Raw genomic sequence first — 15,458 nt, forward strand, 5'->3', positions numbered from 1 at the left:
GAAATATGCCAGCTATAACAATAGTTTAAATGCTTAAGAAATAAACTACTCTTGCTCAAAACAATCTCATCCTTTGCCAAGTAACTGCAAGTAAAAATCATCTCCAAACAGCGGCTCAAAGTCAAAAGAAGTCAAAGTAAGAAAGAGTGCCCAATTTTTTTCTGACACCTCCAATCCTCACCAGCAAGATGGATTTTCATTAAGCAAGGGAATGTAAGTAAAGGCCAGCTCTCCACCCTTCTCAAAAACTTTAAAAGAATGGAATAAAAGACTCCAATGATTACCACTATTAAAGAATGATCTAGACTCAATCCACAGCTGAATATGACAAGCAAATCTCAAAGTACATCTCTGGAAAAACCCTCATGAACTGGGGAGACTGAGGGGCACAAGTTGAAGGACAGCCTTCTCCCTTAACTGGGCCCTTTTAACTGCTGGTTCTGATCATTGCTTTAACATGGATTCTTTACAATCTGATAGTTAATTTTAGTGACCCTCTACTAGGGTCAAAGGCAAACAGGGCAAAAACAGGACAGATTGTTCTCAAATGCCTGAAATTTTAGAATACTGTAAAAACCATGGAAGAAAAGGTGGCTGAGGAAAGTGGAGAATAACTACTTATACTAGTCAGTGGACCAAACTGCTCAGTTTAAGCAGAATTAAAGTACTTCTCCTGAAACTACCTATCTGAAAGCCTAACTAAGAACATATGCTTAATATTTTTCCTGAAAATTAAAATTTGCATTCTGGAAATGAAAAGTATTACTTCTGAAAAGGTAATAAAAGCAGAATCTTTTCTAGAAAAGTTAAAACTAAGTTAGTCTCTACAGAAGCAATTTCTACCTAACATGATCTATCAGCTTACTGGTAAGCAAACTTCCGAAGACATCCAAATCCTGCAAAAACTTCCCAATGCAATTGGTTATGATGCACCTAAATATATACCTGTCAAAGGAGTAAATGGTCAAAAGCAAGGGAAGAGTCAACAGATGGATCCTCTAACATTAGAGAAAATAGTAAACACACAATTTTACCTGCAAAATTAATGTTAGATTCTGGGAGACCAGAAAACACAATAGGGAAATGGGGATGGAAGGAACAAAATATCAAGGTCTACACAGCTGGGAAGTTTAGGTTGCAGGTTACTAAAAGAGCAGATATGCAATTATGCACTTAAGTGCCTTAAAGTGCTAGCCTGTCTCTGGCATTTGCCCAGTGGGCCACTTTGGCACCTAACAAAACCAGAGAAAACAAGTGCTAACAAAAGTGCCACTTTTGGCACCTAACAAAACCAGTGAAAACAACTAAGAAACCAACTGTGCACATTCCAGACAAAAAGGTCATTAATAAATACCTTGATCTAAGCATCTCTTGGTTCCAATGCCAGAAAAAGAAGTTAATTTTTTAAGAATATCTAAGAGATTTTAAGTGGGCATGCAATAGAGAAGATACCCAACACTAAGAAACGGAAAGGAAAAAAGACCACCCTAATACCACTCATCAATATACATACATAACTCTAACAGAATAGTATTAAGAAATAAAAAACGCCAATATTAAATAAAGTAAGATAAAAAAACTAAGCGAAGGTTAGTGTCAGGGGATCTTGGGTTCAGACACCCAGAGTTTTACATAAGGATAATTTGTCCTGAATCAAGACCACACTGTCCTCTCCTTAAACCTAATTGCTACAAGCAGACACCACCTCTTCTGACGGGGCTACAGTGTGGCAAATAGTCCAAAAATTAGGTATCACACCGCAAACCCTCCACAAGAGCAGCCTTTGCTCTCAATTAAGTTGTTGACAAAATAATTCTCAACACGCAAATTGAAAAAAAGAAAGCAAGCTAGACCTGAGAGACCTGCGTCACTTTTCTTTACTAATGCACAGCAATGCCCACGACACAGGGTACCCATTACTAGCGGAAATGATGATCAGACTTTCAGCTCTAAAAAAGCCCAATTTAAGGGAAATGGACACCAAAGGCAGCAGTAATGACTCTTAATGAGGGGAGTACTCAGAAACAGAATCGACCACTACACTGTCAGAACACAGGTTTGGAATATATAGCAAGGAGTCACAGGAATACTCCATAATTTGGATAAAGCTTTTTATTTTTTAAATTTTTGTTCAGTCCTGCTTAATTAAGCTAAAAAAGGACACCGCTCTTTTTGATACTGGGAAACCAAAGGAGGTGAGAGAAGAGTTCAGATAGCAACTCACCATGATTACCACCCCTGAACTGCCACTGTTGCTTCAGACCTCAGATTTTGGAATATTTGCGTGATACGTACCAGTTGAGCATCCCAAATCTGAAAATTCAAAATCCAAAATGCTCTAACAAGCATTTCCTTTGAGCAACATGTAGGTATTCAAAATGTTGGGGATTTGAGATGCTTCCAAATGAAGTGACAATCCACATCATCACCCATGCTGCCCTCCAGGCACAAAAAATTCATTTGGTTAAGACTCCTAAGATAACACAAATCTAAGTGCTCTATTCACCAAAATTTTATAAAGTCCAGCCCCCCAAACCAATGAAAAGACAGTCATTACTGCCCCTAAAACCCCAGTGCCTCCTCCCCAAGTAGTCCTAAAATCAGCCTTCTAATTCTAGAGTGGCCTTATACTCAAAACACAACCCCTTGGTACAGATATAATAATAATAAAAAAAACAAGAGCTGTAACTCTTTTAAGAGTTTGTGTAAGGCAGGACAACTTAACAAGGATTCTGCTCCTATAAAAGTGTTGCTTGACATGTTTTTGCGAGGTTCTTCATGTAAAATGCATAATTCTGATCCTATGCTGAGAGCAATAAATTCAGAGTGAGGAACTCTGAACTGTGCTCTACTACCAAAAAAAGCAAAAACAAAAAACAAAAAAACCCAGTAACTCAGAAAGCCTTCAGAGAAAAGGATTTCTGTACTGATGAGCACAAAAGCCTTAGGGGCTCCAAATAAAAGCTGAGTGGTTTTTCTCCAGGAGACAGCTGCCTAAGGTAAAGCCTCTAAGTCCCATGTATTCTACATCTTAAGAAGTCCATCACCCATACTTAATTCTTCACCACCAGCCAGCCAACAGCTGTTATCTTTACCAAACCTCTCCTTTTACGCATCCAACCACTTTCTGCACATAGCCTTGTGTTCAGCCCTCTACCCAAAGAGGGTGGTTCACCTTGAAACTCTGTGTTATCAAGGCCCCTGATGGCCTCCACTGCATCCTCTGCCCGCTCCATGTGTACGAAGGCATAATCTTTCACGATGTCACATTCGATGACCGGACCATACTCCTCAAACTTGGCTCGAAGCTCCTTATTGGTGCAAGTGGGACTGATGTTGCCCACATGCAACTTTGTTGAGGTTTTGCTCTTATTCTTGCTGGCTTCCACGTTGATGTTCACCCCATGAAGCTTGTAATGGTGCAGGTTGCGTATGGCATCTTCAGCTGCAGTTTTATCTTCTATGTGCACAAAGCCGTAATTCTTAATGATGTCACATTCCAGCACCTTCCCATACTGCTCGAAGAGTGAGCGAATCTCCTGCTCTGTAGCCTCCCGGGGCAGGTTTCCGATGAACAGCTTCACCATCCTGACAAGAGCCTGGGAGAGAAAAACAAGATTTCTGACAAAAGACCTTAGGCCCACATCAGTTCATAAAAAACAACGACTTTCACTCTGATGTATATTTCCAGTTTTCTCTCACCCGCCTGCACACACACCTCCACACGATACAATCAAAGGGAAGTGGGAGTGAACTAAGGCCTGCTATAGTAGCCGCCATGAACCTGTAAGAATGAGAAGACGTCTGCAATAGGGAGGTCCTTAGTAGACAAAGGATTTAGTAAGAACTGATACCTTCCAACAGAAATGTGCATGAAAAACAGCATACGGAGAGATGGGGGTACTGGGCTTTTCTATCCATTAGGAAAGCAACAGAAAACCAAAGTCTACTAGGCTTGCTGCCTGCCTGAAATTATCAACAGGCTTTTCCTCAAGTAGTAACCAAAGCAGCCATCATTTCCGGGGAAATAGGCCTTGCAATAGCTACATTTGAGTTTCCTTTGGAAGTAGTGAACGCGCGACTCGGATCAGACAGCGAGGAGTGGAGGATAAAGAAAGTACTGGACTGGGGAACGCCTCTCTCAGGGCACCGTCCGAGCTCCTGCGGAACACTGAAATGCGTGGCCGTGGAGGAGAGCTTCAGATTCATTAACCAGACGATGTCTCACAGCCCGAGAAATTCTCGAAACAGGGACGTAATTGCCAGGTATAAGGGAAAAGGGGTTTTCCCAGTGGAAATCTCGAGGCTTCCAAGAGAAGCCACGTCGGGCGCGGGGCAGGGTGGGGGAAAAAAAAAGCAAGATATTCTCAGGGGGCGGTGGGGGGAAGGGCTGCTCCCGGCTTACCGCGCAATGCCGAGGACCGAGATCGGCTCTCAGTGACGGGTGTGGAGGCTGCGACCCCACCAGTACACCCCGAGGCCCAAGGGAGTGAGAGAAGATTTAACAGAGTACAAGAAAGGCAATGGAAGGGCTCGCAGTCTCACCCGCACGGAAACCAGCAGGGCCTCCTCCTCGCGGCACGGACGCTTCTGACAAAACGCTAAAATGGCGGCGGCCGCAGCAGTGGCTCTGGGTAGAGGGGGGAGGTGAGCCTACAACCGGATTGGCCACTCAATAAAGTAAAAGGCCGGCGGTCCCGCAGATCCTCTTCCTGATTGGTTACCACGGACGCCTATTACCTGAGAGGCCGGCAAGAGGTGGAAACGTCTGTAACCTCGGAGCTTTTATACCAAAGCCAATGAGCACCAACTTCGCGAAGCCGAACTCATTGATTGGGCAAGAGATCAGCGTGAGGGCGGACCTACAAACGTGGGCTTCGCCGGCGGGGTGCGGCCCGCCATTAGGCGGAGCGAGCTAGAGCCCCGGGGTAGCAGTCTTTAGCTTCATGGCGCCAACTTCGTTAAGCTTCCACGTTTCGCCACCTCCACGTGCACAGCCAGACACTATTCCGCGCTCCATTCTGCCGTTCACTCTAGTTGTCTCCCTCTAACCTCCCAAGCACCACCCCCCTTGCGGCCAGGACGCTGTGGAAATAGCTTATGCAGGCACATGCCAGGTAAGAAAAACACCCCCCTCCCGCCCACCACCACCACCACCTCAGGAAACCAACCTTCTCCTTGGGCCAGTAGTCCACACTGTAGCCTTGAGAGTCCCGGAGCTCCCCCAAAATCAAACCTCTCACAGGTGGTGAAAGGACCTCTGTAATGGCCCAGAAGTAGGCCCGGCAGAAGGCTGCACTGTCCAGGAGACGCTGAGGACAAGTTCCCTCTGGGAACCAGCCTCCCAGGGTCCGCGATGAAGAGTCCTTTCTGTGACCATGGAGATTGAAAGTATACCCCGACCCCACCCTGAGAAAAAACTGGAGCAGCAAAGGTTTTTTTGTTTTATTTTATTGGGCGCCATCAGCCAGGGCTGTTTTAATCCCTTAGAACCGACTTTAGAGGGAAGAGCTTAGTCACAACCAGCTGTAAAGAAAATACAAAGTAACATTCTCCAGAGGGTCCAGCTGCTGCCTTGTTTTCTCTCATCCTTAGGCTGCTTCCCATAATCCCATATTCATTAAGCAAGTAACTTTAGTCAAAACCCTCTGCAAAGCAGCTTTTGAAAAGGGTTAAAAGGTGGAATGCAGGGACTGGATGGAAGAACTTAAAACACGAACAAAACAAGCTAAAAGCAGTGCAGTTTATGAGGAAAGTGATCATCAGGAATGAAGATGACACAAGTACCACACACCACCATCCAAAGCAGCTTCTTGACCACCACCCATGCCCCAAAGAGAAAGGTTTCATGAAGAGAAATGTGAAGTCAGAGTTTGGGGGGAAAAAAAGAGTGGGTTTTAAAACCCAACACGAGGGCCACGTGCGGTGGCTCACGCCTGTAATCCCAGCACTTTGGGAGGCCGAGGCAGGCGGATCCCCTGAGGTCAGGAGTTCAAGACAAGCCTAGCCAACATGGTGAAACCCGTCTCTACTACAAATACAAAAATTAGCCGAATGTGGTGGCAGGTGCCTGTAATCCCAGCTACTCAGGAGGCTGAGGCAGGAGAATCGCTTGAGCCCGGGAGGCAGAGGTTGCAGTGAGGCAAGATTGTGACGGCCTGGCGACAAGAGTGAAACTTAAAAAAACCCAACATGATTCAGGAATCTGTAGAAAACTGGTCAACAATTTATCCTAAGGTAAAAAAGGTAAGGAACTAAAAAAAGAAAACATAACATTTACAGATATATTGGTCACTAATCTTGTCCACTTCATTGCGGATGCTGATGCACCTCTGTGTAAAGGCCACAGGATCAGTGATGAAGAAAATCAATTTTGTGTCAGCTGCCACGTGCCCTTCAGAGGTGGCCAGCATCAAAAAGTAACGCGTATGGTACAGAAATCCTCATCTCCTTCAGTTAGATCTCGTCTCAGCATCTCTGAGGATAAAACTTTCTTCCAAAATACCAAAGTATATCAATGATCAACTCATTGTAACTAATAATCTCTCCAGATTGGAAGGAGACTGGGAACATAAATCTTCTCAGAATCACAGTTAAAGCCCAGTGTGCAGACATCAAAACTACTAACCACCTCCACATGCAGCCCAAAACCTAATTACTTGATTTGACTTCTGAAACCCAACTAGGTCTAGTTAGCTATATAACACTTTACAAGCTCATCCTAAATGAACCACATTAAATAATCTCCCTGCCTTTTTTTGAGACAGTTCTTGCAAGGTCACCCAGACTGCAGTACAGTGGCACTATCCATAGGTCATTGCAGCCTGGAACTCCTCAGCCTCCCAAGTAGCTAGGACTACAGGTGCGTGCCACCAGGCCTCGCTATTTTTTTAATTTACTGTAGAGACAAAAGTCTTTGTTGCCCGGACTAGTCTGAAATGCCTGCACTCAAAAGCAATCCTCTCGGCCGGGCACAGTGGCTCACACCTGTAATCCCAGCACTTTGGGATGCCGAGGTGGGCAGATCACCTGAGGTGAGGAGTTGGAAACCAGCCTGGCCAACATGGTGAAACCGCGTCTCTACTAAAAACACAAAAAAATTAACCAGGCATGGTGGCACACACCTGTAATCCCAGCTACCGGGGAGGCTGAGGCAGGAGAATTGCTTGAACCCCAGGGGGTGGGGGGAGGTTGCAGTGAGCTGAGATCACGCCATTGCACTCCAGCCTGGGTGACAGAGTGAGACTCCATCTCAAAAACAAACAAAACCCACAAAACTATGGCAATTGTAACATTTAATAAGCAAGGATGATGAGAATAGTATTTGGGGTGGTTTAATTTAGAAAGTAGGCTGGATAATAGCCAATAAATTTCTTTTTTTTTTTTTTTTTTTTTAAAGAGACTAGGTCATGCTGTCACCCAGGCTGGAGTGCGGTGTCACAATAACAGGTCACTGCAGCCTTGATCTCCCGGGCTCATTACAGGTGTGTGCCACCACACATGGCCAATTTTTTTTTTTTTTTTTTTTTTTTTAAATTTTTGGGAGATGAGGTCTCTGTGTTGCTCAGGCTGGTCTCAGTAAACTCCTGGGCCCAAAAATAATCCTCCCACCTCAGCCTCTCAAAAGTGTTGAAATTACATGCCCAGCCTTGGCTTTGATTTTTTTTTGAAGATGGAGTCTCACTCTGCCACCAAGGCTGGAGTGCAGTGGTGCAGTCTCGGCTCACTGCAATCTCCGCCTCCCAGGTTCAAGTGATTCTCCTGCCTCAGCCTCCCAAGTAGCTGGGATTACAGGTGCATCCACCATGGCTGGTTAATTTTTGTATTTTTAGTAGAGACGGGGTTTCACCATGTTGGTCAGGCTGGTCTCCTGACCTCGTGATCCACCCGCCCTGGCCTCCCAAAGTGTTGAGATTGCAGGCGTGGGCCACCACGTCTGGCCTAGTTTTTTTTTTTTCTTTTTAAAGGCAATTGAAACAAAATTCAAATTCCTCTCCTTGCACTGTAAGACCTTACCCCAATCTGCTTGTTGCTGGAATTTCCCAATGTTTCTAACCACCACGGCCCTTGACCACCAACTGTGCTCCCTTCAGACATACTGGCCTTATCCCAAGCTCATTTAGACTGGAATATTCTTCAGGTTCTTCACTGCCACCAATCTAACATCACTCACTCCAACCCTACTTTGGAACTCTATCCTATGACTCCATGTTGTCTTTCTGAATACTTACTACCACTTGAAATCCTATACTTATTTTAAAAAGGCATATTATTAATTCTATATTATATCCCCAGTGTTAGAACTGTACTTGGCACATGGTAACACCCTCAAATATTTGTTGACTAAGTTAACAAGTAAATGAATGAATGTATGAGTTAACTTCTTGATAGCCCAAAGGAGGGAAATGACTTCGGATTTTCAGTCAATATCAGGTTAAAAACCTGAACACTTAGTACTGAAAACACGCACCTTTACTCATCACCGAGTACGCGTTCCAGTCTTCCCCAAACAGAAAAGCAGGTACCAAACAGCCAGAGGTAACCCAAGCTAACGGATTTTGATCACCACTTTGACAACTGGAACACAATGAAGCTTCAGGTAGAGAAGTTTGTAGTTCAAGTGTCTTCATACTGATACACACCTACCTGTATTTTACTGAGTACTAAAGGAACTTAATGCCCCTTAAAAAAAATAAAAGATTTTCAACTAAAAGGCCAATTAGTCCGGGCACAGTGGCTTACGCCTATAATCCCATCACTTTGGGAGGCCAAGGCGGGCAGATCACCTGAGGTTGGGAGTTCAAGACCAGCCTGACCAACATGGAGAAACCCCGTCTCTACTAAAAAAAAAAAAAATTAGCCGGGCGTGGTGGCGCATGCCTATAATCCCAGCTACTAGGGAGTCTGAGGCAGAAGAATCACTTGAACCCAGGAGGCATAAGTTGCGGTGAGCCAAGATCGCGCCACTACGCTGCTCCAGCCTGGGCAACAAGAGCAAAACTCCGTCTCAAAAAAAAAAAAAAACATAAAGGCCAATTAAAGAGATCTGATCCAAATCCTCTGTCTTGCCACCTGAACTAGAGAATGACATCAAAAGAGATGTTTTATCTATCTATCTGAGAAGGAGTTTTGCACTTGTATCTATCTATCTATCTATCTATCTATCTATCTATCTATCTATCTAATCTATCTAATCTATCTAATCTATCTATCTAATCTATGAAGGAGTTTTGCACTTGTTGCCCAGGCTGGAGTGCAATGGCACAATCTCAGCTCACAGAAAACCTCCACCTCCGGGGTTCAAGGGATTCTCCTGCCTCAGCCTACTAGGTAGCTGAAATTACAGGCATGTGCCACCACGCCCAGCTAATTTTGTATTTTTAGTAGAGACAGGGTTTCACCATGTTGGCCAGGCTGGTCTCAAACTCCTGACCTCTGGTGATCCACCCGCCTCAGCCTCCCAAAGTGCTGGAATTACAGGCGTGAGCCACTGTACCTGGCAAAAGGGATGTTTTAAAACCACCTTGGGCCGGGCGCGGTGGCTCAAGCCTGTAATCCCAGCACTTTGGGAGGCCGAGACGGGCGGATCACGAGGTCAGGAGATCGAGACCATCCTGGCTAACACAATGAAACCCCGTCTCTACTAAAAATACAAAAAAATTAGCCGGGCGAGGTAGCGGGCGCCTGTAGTCCCAGCTACTCGGGAGGCTGAGGCAGGAGAATGGCGTAAACCCGGGAGGCGGAGCTTGCAGTGAGCCGAGATAGCGCCACTGCACTCCAGCCTGGGCGACAGAGCGAGACTCCGTCTCAAAAATAAATAAATAAATAAAACCACCTTGTTGGTCGGGCACAGTGTCTCATGCCTGTAATCCCAGCACTTTACGAGGTCAAGGTGGGTGGACTGCTTGAGTCCAGGAGTTCGAGGCCAGCCTGGGCAACATGGAGAAACCCTGTCTCTACTAAAAATACAAAAAAATTAGCTGGGTGTGGTGGTACGCACCTGTAGTTCCAGCCACTTGGGAGGCTGACGTGGGAAAATCACCTGAGCTCAGGAGGCAGAGGCTGTAGTGAGCCAAGAACATGCCACTGCACTCCATTCAGCCTCAGCAACCAGAGACCATCTGAAAAAATTAAAATAAGTAAATAAAAGCACCTTGTCTGGAACATGGTAGATGCTATTTTGGTGATTCTTAATTTGCTGACTAGAGGCTACCAAGCTCTTCAGAGGTTAAGTGACTTGTCCAGTCATCTAGAAAGCTGCCATTTTCTCAGAGCCAAGAAAAAATATGTATTCTGGCTGCCAATCTTCAATAAAAAGGGCAGTGTATATAGGCATATAGATGAGAAATAAGAGATCAGACTCTTGGAAATGAGGGACAAATACAAATTTAGGGGTAAACACGGTGACAGTGAAAACTACTTAGAGATAAAAATGTAATCTATATGAGTTTTTTTTTTTTTTTCTTTTTTCAAAATGGAGTCTCACTCTGCCGCCTAGGCTGGAGTACAGTGGCTCAATCTTGACTCACTGCAACCTCTGCCTCCCAGGTTCAAGTGATTCTCATGCCTCAGCCTCCCGTGTAGCTGGGATTACAGGCACACGCCACCACGCCTGGCTAATTTTTTGTGTTTTTAGTAGAGACAGGGTTTCACCATGTTGGCCAGGCTGGTCTCGAACTCCTGACCTCAGGTGATCCGCCTGCCTCAGCCTCCCAAAGTGCTGGGGTTACAGGCGTGAGCCACCATGCCCAGTCTAATCTGAGTTTTACAGGCTCAAGAACGAATATATAACTTAAACATCTTAATATAACTTATACATCCAATAAATAACTCTGGCTTCTGGTCCAGAAATGAGTTACAAGTCTGATAAGGGGGCAAACTAAAAAGCCAGTATTCTCCAGGGATATTCAATGGTAATCAGGCAGAAGGCTTCCTAGGTGCCAATCCTACTGCCAGCAACCACCTCTTAGCCTTCCTTAATGTCTCTGAAAGTCCCCTGCATTATCAATAACCTTTCTTCTCCATATCCACAATAATTGTTCCCAGGACACAAAATAGTATTGCCAGAGACTGGAGGTGACCAAAATTGATGTGGTCCGTAGCCAAATCACTTCTAGGTACCGCTAATTACAAAAATTCACTGCCTTCACTATTACAAGTATGTGCTGTACTCACACCTATATCCAAAATCTTTGGATCAGCTGTGTGCTGCTCCACTAGGCCATCCCAGTGTCCCCAGAATGTTCTAACTCATTAATATGAGATGGCTAACATTTCATGAGAAGTGACTATATATACGTGTCACATGTTCTCATTTGACTCTCCCAACAGTTGTACAGCACAACGATTATAAACAAAGCCCTAGATGGTTCCAATGTCTGGTTCAGTTCCTTGAGCCACCAACTTTGTAGCCATTTGATCTTAAGAATAGTAACTTAAGGCCAGGCATGGTGGCTCACACCCGTAATCCCGGCACTCTGAAAGGTCAGGTGGAAGGATCATTTGAGATCAGGAGTTCGAGACCAGCCTGGCCAACGTGGTGAAACCCTGCCGCTACTAAAAACAGAAAAATTAGCTGGGTGTGGTAGTGCATCCCTGTAGTTCCAGCTACTCAGGAGGCTGAGGCAGAATTGCTTGAACCCAGGATGAGGTTGCAGTGAGCCAAGATCACGCCACTGCACTACTGCCTGGGTGATACAAGCCTCCATATCAAAAAAAAAAAAAAAAAAAAAACATAGTCACTTAACCAACAACCTCAACTCCCACATTTACAAAATAGGTTTAGAAATAGCTAATGTTGGCCAGGCGTGGTGGCTCACGACTGTAATCCCAGCACTTTGGGAGGCCAAGGCGGGCGGATGACGAGGTCAGGAGATCGAGACCATCCTGGCTAACACAGTGAAACCCCATCTCTACTAAAAATACAAAAAATTAGCCGGGCGAGGTGGCGGGCACCTGTAGTCCCAGCTACTCGGGAGGCTGAGGCAGGAGAATGGTGTGAACCCAGAAGGCAGAGCTTGCTGTGAGCCGAGATCGCGCCACTGCACTCCAGCCTGGGCAACAGAGCAAGACTCCGTCTCCAAAAAAAAAAAAAAAAAGCTAATGTTGGCCAGGGATGTTGGCTCACACCCATAATCACAGCACTGTGGGAGGCCAAGGCAAGTGGATCACCTGAGGTCAGGAGTTCAAGACCAGTCTGGCCAACATGGTGAAATCCTGTCTCTACTAAAAATACAAAAATTAGCTGGATGTGGTGGCGGGCACTTGTAATCCCATCTACTCGAGAGGCTGAGGCAGGAAAATCACTTGAACCCAGGAGGCAGAGGTCGCAGTGAGCCGAGATCACGCCATTGCACTCCCCCCAGGCAACAAGAGCAAGACTCCATCTTAAAAAAAAAAAAAAAGAAATAGCTAACGCATGTGAGTTGCTACGAAGACTAATATAATTGTGTTGGCTACACTAATATAAATTTAGTTTGTTGTATTAATTAATTTATTGTAGTTAGCTATTATCCTCATTTTATAGGTAACAAAACAGAGACAGTGCTCCTGATATGTCCAAGATCACACAGCCAAGAAGAGGTAGAGCCAGGATTCAAATTCAGGAAACCTCCTGTAGTCCCAGCTACTTGGGAGCCCAAGGTAGGAAGATCACTTGAGCCATGTGTTCAAGTGTAGCCTAGGCAACATAGTGAGACCCTCTCAAAAAAAACAAAACAAAACAAAAAGCCAGGCATGGTGGCGAGTGCCTGTGGTCCCAGCTACTCGGGAGGCTGAGGCAGGAGAATGGCAGGAACCCGGGGGGCAGAGCTTGCAGTGAGTGGAGATCGCGCCACTGCACTACAGTCTGGGTGACACTCATCTCAAAAAAAAAAAAAAAAAACCTTAAAAACCTGATTAAAGAGACAACAGTCACTCTTGTCTATACCAAGTCAGTTTACTTTTTTTTGTTGTTTTTATGTTTTCCTCAGATGGGGTTTCACTCTGTTGCCCAGGCTGGAGTGCGGCAGCATGACGGTAGCTCAATGCAAACTCCATCTCCCAGGTTCAAGAGATCCTCCAGCCTCAGCTGGACTACAGGCACTACTGGTACGTACCACCACGGCTAATTTTTTTTTTGTAGAGATGAAGTTTACCCATGTATACCAGGCTGGTCTTAACTCCTGAACTCAAGGGACCCGACCACCTCGGCCTCCCAAAGTGCTAAGATTACAGACCTGAGCCATGACACCTGCCCCAAGTCGGTTTTTAAATCAAACCATTTCTCCAAAAAAATTTTTAACTACCTGCGACTACTGCCACATTCTCTCCTTCCTTATCTACCACTTGCCTATCAATAATTATTCATATAAACTAGCTCACTGAGGTAGGTCCTGCCTCCCAGACAATAAATCCCTCAAGGTCAGCCCAAAGCCTGCCTCAGCTAGCTGAGCAAGGCATTTGTTTCTTAATTTATTTGAGACAGGGTCTTGCTCTGTCACACAGGCTGACGTGCAGTGGCGTGATCATAACCTCCAACTCCTGAGTTCAAGCAATCCTCTTGCTTCAGCCTCCCAAGTGGCTAGGACTACAGGTGCGTGCCACCACAGCTGGCCTTTTTTTTTTTTTTTTTTTTTTTTTTTTTGTAGAGACAAGGTCCCACTGTATTGCCGAACCTGGCCTCAAACTCCTGGCCTCTAGCAATCCTCCTGCCTCAGCTTCCCAAAGCACTGGGAATTACAGGTGTCAGCTACCACACCTGGCCACATTTGAAGCACTACAGATACATGATATGATTTAAATCTAGACATGAAACCCAGATTTAAGAATTATTTTCTAGAAAACTATAGACTTTTACTCTTTATGACCAAAGGTACCTATAGATTGTAAAATTCAGTTTTCCATATGTACATAGTATACTAGGTCCATAAATCTAGTAAATCTGTTTTCATCATGACCTCATCCATCCCATGATATCCACCTATTTGGCTTAATAGGACAAAATGCCTGGAGGATCAACCAACAGTCTATGCACAGACTGTGGCAGAATTTAAGTGATGGGTTTGACTACAACAGTAGCCTACCTGGATAGGCTGACCCCCTCAGTGATAGTCCCACTACCTCCATTACAAGAGATGGTCTCAAGTCCACCACACACAGAATTTAAAACAAGGTCCAAACCTCAGAAGAGGGCAGGGTGACAGGGCTAAAAGCCTCTAGGTGGTCTTGTTCCAGGAATAAGCCAACTAAAACTTCTCCAACGAAGGCCAAGTTGTAGAGGTGATAGGTGGAGAAGTTGAATAATCTGAAGATAGAGAGTCCATTTTTCCAGAACACACATTCAATGTCTGTCCTCCCATTCACTCGACCCAACTTTCCCCAAGTTATAGAACTTCAAATCAGCAATCCACAAACCAAAGAAGCAGGCTATAGGATTAACACAGGTGACATAATTAAAATAAAAGAGGGGAGGGAGATTTTAAAACAATCTGCAAGAGAAAAATGACAAATGATTTGGCTTTGTAGCTCCTTCTGGCTTGAGCATTTAGGAGCCTGAGGGCTGAGGCAGCAGGGGCAGCAGGACCTAAAGATGACAAGCAGGCAGAGCGCTCATCTGGGCCAGGTCACTTTCAAGACCTGGGGCTGCGACAGAGAACATCACCACGGGCCCTGAGAGCACATTTAGCTGTTTTTTGCAGGAACCAAAGGATTGAGACAGTGGCAGAACCCTCACTGGAGAGAAAGGAAGATGACAGAAAGCCACATTGACAAAGAAAAATTGCAAATATGCAGGCCACAATCATAACCCTACCATCAACCCTCCATTTTCCAGGGTAATAACCAAAGGTAGGCTTATTAGCTTGACCCTCAGACCACCCCATCACCACACAGAAAACAAGAAACTTATCAAAATCCTCCTCCCATTCTTTCCCAGTCCTGCAAAGAAATAAAAAGGAGCAGCTAAGCACCTGAAAGCAAAGCAGTGAGCAGAAAGAGAAGCAAGGCAAAGAGCCATGGCCCCCAGTACTCCCTGAGATTACCCCAGTTAGCATCCACAAATAAGAACTCACAGTCATAAGATTGAATGCTTTTGCACATTGGCAAGAGGGAAGAGGACATCTAGGGCAAGATACTGTCACAGGCAAGTTCACATGAAGCCAGTAAAGGAGGCGTAAGACAACCCACCTGACCTCCACCTGACTGACACATACACCTCCCCAAAGTCGCCTTGCCCCAATAGGCTCCCAAACCCAGTCTTTAAAGCTCCTTTTCCCAAAGGAGCAGTATGTTCTCCCATTATCCCACTCAACCAGTCTTCCGTTTACCCAGCATTAAGCCCAAGCCTCCATCTTGTCCCTGGTTGGAAATGTCCTATTTTTTGCCCAGGTCCTCAATCCCCAGCCCTAGAATAAAAGCATAAAGAGAGTCCTCAATTCCCCACCCAACCCTAGCATCCCTACTTGGTTATGCTTGCACCC

At 45.2% G+C, this 15,458-nt stretch overlaps 2 protein-coding genes and 1 long non-coding RNA gene across 15 annotated transcripts in view; 1 reads left to right on the forward strand and 2 right to left on the reverse strand.

The window, feature by feature from the left end:
* LOC713490 (RNA-binding protein 4) overlaps positions 1-4,603 on the reverse strand; it is a 32,480-nt gene extending 27,877 nt beyond the window's left edge. For 7 of the 12 annotated variants that reach the window (XR_001439352.3, XR_013403532.1, XR_013403531.1 and 4 more), the window contains exons 1-2: positions 4,546-4,603; positions 3,176-3,599 (exon numbers count right to left, since the gene is read on the reverse strand). Coding sequence is in view for 6 of the 12 variants with exons in the window: in XM_015113624.3 (XP_014969110.2) it covers positions 3,176-3,587 (412 nt within the window). In the remaining 6 variants the exon portion in view is untranslated. Of the gene's footprint in view, positions 1-2,224; positions 2,314-3,175; positions 3,600-4,405 lie in introns of all 12 variants that reach the window. The other 5 variants (XR_013403533.1, XM_077962139.1, XM_015113626.3 and 2 more) reach the window with 2 other exon arrangements.
* LOC144334109 (uncharacterized) overlaps positions 1-9,832 on the reverse strand; it is a 42,808-nt gene extending 32,976 nt beyond the window's left edge. For both annotated transcript variants that reach the window (XR_013403539.1, XR_013403540.1), the window contains exon 1: positions 9,524-9,832. This is a non-coding gene — a long non-coding RNA (uncharacterized LOC144334109). The remainder of the gene's footprint in view (positions 1-9,523) is intronic.
* MRPL11 (mitochondrial ribosomal protein L11) overlaps positions 1-15,458 on the forward strand; it is a 248,991-nt gene that overhangs the window by 38,202 nt on the left and 195,331 nt on the right. The window lies entirely within an intron of this gene.

This window comes from Macaca mulatta, chromosome 14 (genome assembly GCF_049350105.2).
Source record: "Macaca mulatta isolate MMU2019108-1 chromosome 14, T2T-MMU8v2.0, whole genome shotgun sequence".
In the NCBI taxonomy this organism is placed as follows: domain Eukaryota; kingdom Metazoa; phylum Chordata; class Mammalia; order Primates; family Cercopithecidae; genus Macaca; species Macaca mulatta.